At 40.1% G+C, this 10,418-nt stretch overlaps 1 protein-coding gene across 2 annotated transcripts; it reads left to right on the top strand.

Moving 5' to 3' along the window:
* Positions 1-1,112: 1,112 nt before the first annotated feature.
* On the top strand, positions 1,113-2,946 carry LOC116011201 (putative F-box/kelch-repeat protein At1g15680). Of its 2 annotated transcripts, XM_031250731.1 has the most exons (2): positions 1,115-1,230; positions 1,390-2,946. In XM_031250731.1, exons 1-2 carry the CDS (start codon positions 1,203-1,205, stop codon positions 2,697-2,699), a joined length of 1,338 nt encoding a protein of 445 aa, XP_031106591.1. In that variant the 5' UTR covers positions 1,115-1,202; the 3' UTR covers positions 2,700-2,946. The 2 variants fall into 2 exon arrangements, with proteins under 2 accessions (XP_031106590.1, XP_031106591.1); XM_031250730.1 differs by having other exon boundaries at positions 1,113-2,946.
* Positions 2,947-10,418: the final 7,472 nt, after the last annotated feature.

Here is a 10,418-nt window from a genome sequence, read left to right as displayed (position 1 = left end):
GCTCCATTAAAGAAATTTTAGACAAGTGACACTTTTTCATCCTTCATCTTAATTCTTCAACAAAATAAGTCATTTAATTATGTTAAATAAATGGGTCACACTTGTGTGAGACCCTCTCATGGATCATTATTCGTGAGACGGGTCGGGTCGGGTCAAAGCACCATGCAAATGTCATACTTATATGTGCAAATCTCATGCTTAGATGCTCAAATATAACACTAATCAAAAATACAATTTTTGTTACTTATAAAAGAAAAAGTAATACATTTTTCATAATAAGTAATGTTGACAAGTGCCTCTCACTTATAAGGGCAAATATAATACTTTTGAGGAAAAATGTAATACTTTTAAATCGAAATGTAAAAGTATTGTATTTTCCCTTAAAAGTATTACATTTACCCTAATAAGTAACAAAAATTTTATTCCTGATTAGTATTACATTTGAGCATATAAGTATGACATTTGTGCATATAAGTGTTACATTTGCATCGCGACCCGACCCGACCCGATTCGTCTCATGGTGAGACGGTCTCACACAAGTTTTTGCCTAAATAAATTTGCAACATTCTTCTCTCTCATTCAACTAACTTTACAAGTTAAAAAATGTAACCAGCGATACTTTGGACAACATGAGCGGCTCAGTTGGTCACAAAAATAAAATTTGAAAAAAAAAAAATCAGAGATTAAGTTTCATTAACGGCAGTGTGAAAACAATATCTCAAAGAGACCATGATTTCTTTTGAAAAGCTTGACTCATATAAAAGCTCCATATCAACCTTTTCATAATTAAAATTGTTATTTTTTAGACAATATTACACCATCAACATATTTCGATAGTAAAATTCTAAAATGTCAAAATATATTATTATGCTTATTACACCACCATCAGCATATATTGATGATTCTTTTTATTTACAAAAATGTAATTATATATATATTTTTTATTTATAGTAATAGTCTAATAGATAAAGTATCTTTCAATATTGCTGAAAATAAAATAAAATAGGAAATTATAAATTCTTTTTTTTTTTTTGTTTTGTTGAATCAATTGTTGCACGTCACTGTAGAATAAAAAAAATAATAAATGGAAGGAAGATACTCATTAACCGCCCACGGCCCACCGCCTGGGCGCCACCTGAACGGTTGAATCTGAAGAATCCAACGATACACTTACTGCATATTAAATATTAAAGGGCTCAGGAATGAACTCTGTTCCATATCAATATATAGGTATTATCCACCATTTATTTTCTTCTGATTTTTCTCCACCATATACTAGTCTTTGAATATCATCTTAGTTTCCTGTATGTCTTTGGTTTATTGAGTCTATGGCTGTTAAAAGCATGGAAATTTCCAGAAAATTTGATGTTCTTGATGTTGGAAAAGTAGTTTCAGAGGGAAAGAGAAGCGGGAATCTTGTAAAACTGGAATCCGAGGTTGGGTTTAGGAATGGGTACATTCCAGAATGGATGCTGATTGAAATTCTGTGTAGATTGCCTGCCAAGTGTGTTTTCAGGTACAAATCTGTTTCAAAGCAGTTGCTTTCTTTGATTTCCGATCCTTCCTTTGTTCGTTTCTATGTTTCTCGATTTCGAGAAAATCCTTGGACACTTCTTTCTAGTACTCTCCATGTCGACCCCTCCGGAAACTCTAATTTCCCCAAACATATGTTGTTGTCGGCCGCGTTTTCCGGTGACGAGAACTGCCCTACTCTCTCCGCAATTTCATTCCCCGGTTCACCGGAGGTTTCGGCGGGGCAGAGCTATAACGTCGTGGCGGTTAGCGATGGGTTTGTACTGTACGCTCAGCGCGTGTATTTGGAGTGCGGCGTTACCACGCTGACTAACTACACTGTCTACAGCCCCACGACGGGGCAATGCGTGGCGCTTCCGCCGCCGTCGCGGCGGTTCATGTTGAGCACCGCCGGTTTCGTGACCCGAGTCGAGGGGGGCGCTCTGAGGAGCTTCAAAGTGGTGAGGCTCGGCTGCTGTCTCAGCCGCTGCCACGCGCTGGAGTTGGAGGTGTTCTGTTCCGAGAGCGGCGCGTGGAACGACGCCGTGGTTCGCACGGATCATGAAATCGAAATCGCCTGGCGAAGAACGCCGGCGTCTTTCAACGGGAATTTGCACTGGGTCGATCGCCGGTTAGGGATTGTTGCTTACGATCCTTATCACGCGCCGGATCGTTGCCGCATCATCGCGTTTCCGGGCGGGATTGATGAGCAGTGTAACAACTCCATATATAACGGGATTCCTAGTCTCTGCGTTGGACATCAGGGAAATTTATGGTACCTCGAAGTCCTGGTTACATCCGAGGATGATTTTCAGTTTTCAGGTTTCTGTTCCTGGGTGCTCGGGGATTACGAGGACTCCAATAGTTGGTCATTGTATCAGAAAACCAAGATCAACGACATCTCATTTGACGAAAACCTGGATATTGACGTGCTAGTGGGGTTCATCCCTGTTCCAATCGCCTTCCATCCATTTAATCCGGACATGATTTACTTAGGATGGGGCGACATCCTCGTCTCTTACAACATGAAGACGAGAAAATTGGAAGCTGTTGATATCCCAAACGGAGAAACGCTTCGGAACGGTGGCCTGAAAGGGGAGCCTTGTTGGTGGCAGACATCCCTGTTTGTGCTCCCGACATGGCCGACATCCATTGCTTATGATCCGAAAAGTGAAGTTATATATTAATTCTTTAATGATCCTTAAAACATTCATAATATATATGTGAATTGTGATCATATATTTTGTTTATGACTTTTAAAGTTTGGTTGGTAGCTTATTATGATTCATGTAACAGGATTTGTTATATTATGTAGTTTACTATGAACTCTCTACGGTTTTGGTTTTCCATCTAGTTGTATTGCAACTTGCAAGGCATAAACCGTGATGGTATTTTTGTCTGTAAAATTAAATATGTAGAAGTAGCTTTCCCAAAGATTTGTCTGGGGTCCAGCCGGGTCTGATACATAAGCAGGCCATTCAAAAGGATAATTATTTGTCTTAAAGATAATGAATAAACAAAGTATTGCTCACATAAAGTGAACTAGTGGCATTTTATTATTAATTTAGCAAAGTATTGACCCAATTTTTATTTTTTTTTTGACAAAAGTATTGACCCAATTCAATACATTAATAAATTAATTTATAGTATTTATAGATTACAATGAAATGGCACCCAATCCGGTGCAAACAATAATAGATAAAGACACAACTATGTTGATAGCTACCTGTTTTCAAAAAATGTTGATAGCTACCTATTTACGGATATTAAAAATGGAGATTATTGGTGTCCTAACTATGAGGTAGTCTGTCAGCAGGTAAACACAATTGAATTAGCCGACAAGTAAAAAGAATTTTCTACTTCTCTAAACTAATGAGTTTTCAACGTCTTGCAATGTGTCGTGCTTAGGACTTCTATACACGAATAAATGACTTCTAAAAGGAAATAAATCACCTCTTTTTTTAAAACAAAAACAACTCATATTAAAGCATCAAAGTAATCCAAAATACAATCTGGCGGATAGTCACGACTAACAAAATTAAAACTATTGCAAAGGTTTAAACAATCAGTCTCCAATATGACATTATCCATGTTGCGTCTCTTGATCCAGCTGAGTACTTCCTTGAGAGCCATTGTTTCAGCAATATATGGATCCTTACTACAAAACAAATGACCTCCATACGCAGCCACAAAACGACCTGCATGATCACGTAGTACAACCCCAAACCCAAACATATCTCCAGCCAAAGAAGCGTCAATATTGCATTTAAGATACCCAGCTAGAGGAGCACACCAGACATGCATTGCAGCACTTGGAGAGGCTGACGTCAAAGAAGGCAGTAGACCATAAGCTTGGGACCACGAACTAACAGAGCTATCTACATTCCTCTTTAAATCATCAAAGCTCCCAGCCTTGGCATTCCAAAGCTTGTCGTTCCGCGCCGACCAGATGGCCCATAACCGTGCCGCCATTTCAATAGCTTTGAGCGGAATAGCATCACACAAAAATCTCTCCAAAACAGACAACACGGTATCGCCCAAAAAGTCTTCGAAACCAATCCAAAGTTGCGACACTAAAGGGCAATTGCAAAATAAATGATCAATGGTCTCAGCAGCTGCCTCACACAGGCAGCAGCCTCCGACAGCCTCCACTCCACGTGATACAAGAACTGCTCTAACAGGGAGGATATTCCGTGCACAGCGCCATAAAAAATTACGAATATTTGGCGGAACCTGGAGCCTCCAAAGTCTCTTCCACTGAGCGAAAACCAAATTATCTTCTTGACGCATCATCTCTCTTATATAGAAGATTATATCCGTGCTTGACAGTGTAATGACCGCGCAAACCTCCCTTCCAGTACCATTCATCAACAAACTCTGGAGAAATAGGCGTTTTCAGAATTTTTGCAACATCCTGCTCATCAAACAAGTCATGTAACGAGTCGTGATCCCATGCACCAGTGTTATCTAAAAGGTTAGACACTCGAGTCCCTTCCAACTGTTATGGGCAGACAGTGCGAATATACGGGTCGTCCCGATCGGCAAGCCAAGGACAATTCCAGACTAGAGTCTCCTTACCATCCCCTACTCTACGAGCAATGCCCTCACGGAGAACACTTTGCCCAGCTAGAATACTGCGCCACATAAAGCTTGGATTGTTGCCTAGGGTAGCGTCCAAAAAAGAAGCATTAGGGAAGTATCTCGCCTTTAGTAGTCTGCTTACCAAAGATTGAGGATTGGTAAGCAACCGCCACCCTTGCTTGGCTAATAAAGCAATATTAAATTCACGGATACGCTTGAAACCCATGCCACCATAGCTCTTCGGAATAGCCATACGCGACCAAGAAAGCCAGTGAATTCCCCTTGAGTCGCTAGCACTCTTACTCCACCAAAACCGATTCATAAGTTTCTCAATATTATCACAAACACTAGATGGAAGAAGGAATACAGACATAGTAAAAATGGGCATGGATTGTGCAACACTTTTGAGGAGAATTTCTTTTCCGGCTCTAGTCAAAAACCGCTTCTGCCACATACTCACCCGGTCACGAATTTTCTGCTCAACATATTTAAAGACCGCCACTTTATTACGACCTAAAAAAGATGGTAAACCAAGATAGCGTCCAAAGTCTGGGGTTTGTTGCACTCCAAACATATAAGACACATGAGTGCATATCTCGGGTGATGTATTGGGACTAAACATAATGCTGGACTTGGTGTAATTAACTAGTTGCCCCGAAGCATTGCAGTAACTTGTAAGACATTGTTTGATTTCTTGAGCTTCATTCGCTGTGGCCTTAAAAAATAGTAGACTGTCGTCGGCAAAAAACAAATGTGAGATAGGCGGAGCCCCTCTAGCTACTCGAATACCATGAATACTGCCTCGTGCTTCTCTCCGTTGTAACAGAACAGACAAAACTTCTGCACAAACAATAAATAAGTAAGGAGACAGAGGATCTCCTTGACGAATGCCTCGGGAAGGCAAAATAGTTCCCACATATTGGCCATTAACCAATACGTTATAACTGACTGTAGTAACGCACAGCTGAATAATATTGACCCAGGTACTAGAAAAACCCAAAGCAATAAGAGTACCTTTCAGAAAATTCCATTCCATTCGGTCGTACGCCTTAGCCATATCCAGCTTTAACGCAGCCCAGCCTACATTCCCCAGTCGCTTCCTTCTCAAAAAATGACCAATCTCTCCTGCAATGATTATATTATCTGTGATCAATCTATCCGGAACAAACGCACTTTGTGACGGAGAAATGATGGTGTCCAAAGCTTCTTTCTTGCGGACCGCAATTACCTTAGCCAGGACTTTGTATGCAACATTACAAAGAGCAATCGGACGAAGGTCCGAAACCCTCTCCGGTTCTTTCTTTTTCAGAATTAATACAATATTAGTGGTATTAAAACCCATAGGCAAATGGCAATTGTTAAAGCAATCCGAAACAAAATGAACAAGATCAGTCCCAACAATCGGCCAAAAGGACTGGAAAAAGGAAGGTGACATACCGTCCGGGCCCGGGGCCTTATCTGCCGCCATAGAAAACAATGCACTTTTAACCTATTTCGGCTCGATCGGACGAATCAGCATAGCATTTGTTTCCTGGGAAATACGAGAGCGTACAGCCTCCAGAATATCCAAATTGCAGCTTGAAGATTTAAAAATAGTTGAGTAGTATTCCAGGATTTCCCCATTCAATAGCTCACCCTCCACCCATTCATCCGAAGCATTTTTAAGGCGTTGGAGGTGGTTCGTCCTCCTTCTATGAGACGCGAAGCCATGGAAATATTTAGTATTCAGGTCACCCTCCTTGAGCCACAACTGTTTCGAACGTTGACGCCAATATAACTCTTCTTGACTCAGAAGAAGCCGAAGTTCATCCTCCACAGATTTAAATAACCTCACATCTGCCGCTATTCGACTATCTCTGAGTGACTCCAACTTGTCTCTAAGGCGTTGAATCTTGCGTCCAAAGTTGCGGAAATATTCACTGCCCCACTTCCAAAGATCATGGCTACATTGAGTTATCCGATGTTGAAAATCCAACGAAGCAGAAAGTCTCCAAGAGGATTCCACAACATCTTTACAGTTCACATCAAGTAACCATGCAGCTTCAAATTTAAAGCTCTTACTACCCCTGCGAGCACACGAACCATGCACATCCAAGAATAGAGCACTATGGTCAGACGTGGTGGATAGCATATTCAGAATTGAGGCATTGATGAACAATTCACGCCAATCATTAGAAGCAACCGCACGATCCAATCGTTCTTCAATCCAATGGTCAGTGCCTCTTCCTCTCTCCCACGTGAATCTGTGACCCGTCATTCCCAAGTCAAATAACTCACAATCAAGCAGAGCCTCATTGAAGCCATCAATTAACACGTTAGGATGTGGAGTGTATCCCCTTTTCTCAGAATGACATACAATGTCATTGAAATCGCCAATGACAAGCCAAGGAAGATTTGATCTGCTCTTTAACTCACGAAGCAAAGCCCATGACTGTTGCCTTCTTGACCTTTCTGGGAAGCCATAGAAGCAAGTAAGTCGCCAAGGGGGTTTACCATCCTCTGTAACATTCACATCAATGAAATTATCGCCATAACCAATTAATGTAGCCATGTTGGAATCCCTCCAGAATAAAGCTAGACCTCCTCCCAACCCCACTCTGTCCACTGTGAACAAACCTTCGAACCCCAACCGCACTCTAATTCTTTCCAACTGCAATGCACGAGCCTTCGTCTCCATAAAAAAGACAAAGTTGGGTCGCTTTATGGACACATAGCCCAGTAACTCTCGAACTGTCCGAGGGCCACCTAAACCCCGGCAGTTCCAGCTTATCGTACTCATATGGATGGGCGGGTCTGGACCCCGGACCCGCCAAAGACAAGTTTTTTGGAACCTCATTCATATCAATATCAGTAGCTAAAGAAGGTAGAGCATCATGGTCATCTTCCCGACGACGCTTCAACTCCCCATGCATAACTGTAGTATTCTCCGCCAGAGTAGGGTTTGTCGCTGGGATAGCTGGAGTAGAAGGCACATAAACAGCTTCATGAGGAAGGTCAGCAAGGATCCATTTAGCTCCCACAGGTTTTGGTGGGCGGCGGATACCCGCCCTCATCCAAGCCCCATACAAGAAATCCTTAGGTTCGATACCTTGTTCAAATACTTTCCGACAGAAGCGATCCGAATGGCCAATGAGACCACAACAAAAACAAAACGTGTTCAACCGCTCATATTTGAAGGAAACCCATTGGCAAAACGTGTTCAACCGCTCATATTTGAAGGAAACCCATTGGAAGGATCCGTCTCTCAACCTCAGCTTCATGCGTCTCTTCAACGGCTCAAACAAGTTTAGACAAACACGAATACGCAGAAAGCTCCTCCACGTACCTCCAAAATTGTTGGGGTCTGACGATTTGAAGACACCGACATAGTTACCGATCTTCTCCACAAACTCGCTGTTCACGAACAGATTAGGAAGATCGTGGATTTGAACCCAGAAGTCCAGAGTATCAAGAGTCACCGCTTCAGGTCTCACCCCGGGAGGAATCTGCTTGCACACTAGGGTGTTGTTTTCAAAAGACCAAGGGCCCTCATCAATCACACGCTTCAAATCTTTAAGGTGCCAAGGGCCCTCATCAATCACACGCTTCAAATCTTTAAGGTGCGGGAATTGGAAAACAAATAAGTTATCCTCCAAAGGAACCATGCGGACCCCCATAACCGGACGCCAAACCGATGCCATTACCTGTAGCATGTGCTCAGCTTTAATGGTGCGATCCGTGAGAAAACGTCCGATGTGCTCAGCTTTAATGGTGCGATCCGTGAGAAAACGTCCGACCAACTCATAACATGTTATCCTTCCACTTGCTTGATAAAGGACAGGAGCATCCAAGCCACCCTCATCTTCATCATCCAGAGAGAGTACGACATAATTGGCTTCTAACGTATGAACATCCATTGTTCAGACAACAAGAACGACGGAAACGGAACAAAGATCACAGAACGAAAAGAAAAAAACTGTCGGAAAGCTCAGCGATAAACGAGGGAAGAGGAGAAACCCTAAAACCAATAGGGAGAAAGCTCTCTAAGGAAAACCCTAGAGAGAGGGCCGCTAAAATTCGCGTGGCGTTTTCAATCACCTCTAAATCTGCCCAAAAATCTCTCCCTCATTTGTCTCCTTAATTACAATTGAATTACATTCTATAAATAAGATACATTCTCAATTTATTAAATAAAATTGATAAATTTAATTTAATAAACAAGTGACTTTGTAGTCCAGCGGCATGAAGTGACTCTCCCAAGGAAGGTAATGAGTTCTCGCCTTAGTGATGGCGATATTACCTCGTTGGGCTTCGGTAGATTGAGAAAGTATATATGAACATTTTGGTGTTCCTTTTTGTCCTTTTTGTATGCACGTCCGGTTGCTTACACTGACCAGCTGAGCCGACTCCATCACCTAGTCAAGTATATTTCTACGGCCATTATCTAGCCCTCACTTTCCTACGACTCACCTTATTTTACCCATCCTCCAACCTTTTCATGCTTTTATTTCCTCTTTTGCCGACTTCTTTTACCAAGAACGGTGAGTTGACCATGCACTGACTCCCTTTTATGCCTCTGGCCAATTGCCTAACTTTCAAGTTCCAACCTAATATTTTATTTTTGCCAACTTCTTTTTCAAAGAGGGGTGAGTTGACAGAGCGCCGACGCTCTTTCCAGACCTTTCGCCGAATTTTCAACCATTTTCTTTTTGCTGATTCCTTTTTCAAGGACGAGTAGGTTGACCAAGTGCCAACTCTTTTTTCAGGTCTCTAGCTGCCTTACTTCCAACCTTATATCTTCTACATCCTTACAATATGCTCTTACTTTAAAATATGATCTCACTTTCACATATATTATAATATAATAATAAATTAATAATAAAATAATTTTTTTTAAAATAGTAGCCTTTTGCAGGCTTTGAAAGCTTTCTAAATTACAATACTTGCAAGCCACATGGCAAATAAAATAAAAATAAAAATAAAAATAAATCCACATAAATTTCGTAACATAAATTACTAAGTAATCGATGTTAACAACGATTAGTGATATAAATACTTGAGTAAAAGATAATAAATTATAAAGAAAGTCTTGGTCACTGAAAGAGTGAAAGTGAACTAACGACCTTTTATTATTAATTTAGCAAAGTACATTAATCTATTATTTTTAATTTGAAATGAAATCTAAATGTCGAGTCACAGGCAAATGGCTGTTGATCTAACTAAAAGAAAAAGTATTTATAGATATGATATCAATAGAGAATATGTATGATTTATAATGTGTTTTCTATTCGAACTATTTTATCCAATTAATCAAGTTTCATATTTTGTTATGAATATCATTTATCACGTTTTAAAATATTTTAATTTATTTCTCCTGGTAATTAAGATTTCATGCTCAATCTACTCTTATTTGTAATTAGTTGTGTATTATGTTTTTTATTAATAAATACTTTATTATTTATTATAAGAACAATGTGATTGTTTATAAGCTTATTTCGTTTTAAATTGTCTATTCGTTTTTATAAACTATAATTCTTTATTCATGAAGACACATATATATGCCCTTATTGAATATTTTGTATTTTTTAAGCCAACAAAGAAAAATTCATTCGTAACTAATGAAAGCATGCATCTAGAGTTGTTTTCATTATTATTATTGTGTATGCAAAATTGTTAAAAACTTATAAATCTTATTTCAAATATTAGTTTTATTCCATGTAACCACACACACACCCATATATATATATATGGAAAACACTTGTGTGAGACAGGTCGGGTCGAGTCAGGTGAAGATGAAAACGTAATACTTATACGCACAAATATCATACTTATATGCTCAAATGTAA

Source organism: Ipomoea triloba, chromosome 2 (assembly GCF_003576645.1).
Source record: "Ipomoea triloba cultivar NCNSP0323 chromosome 2, ASM357664v1".
Classification (NCBI taxonomy): domain Eukaryota; kingdom Viridiplantae; phylum Streptophyta; class Magnoliopsida; order Solanales; family Convolvulaceae; genus Ipomoea; species Ipomoea triloba.
The sequence above is the reverse complement of the archived record's forward strand: the minus strand, read 5'-3'. Positions and strand labels throughout refer to the sequence as shown.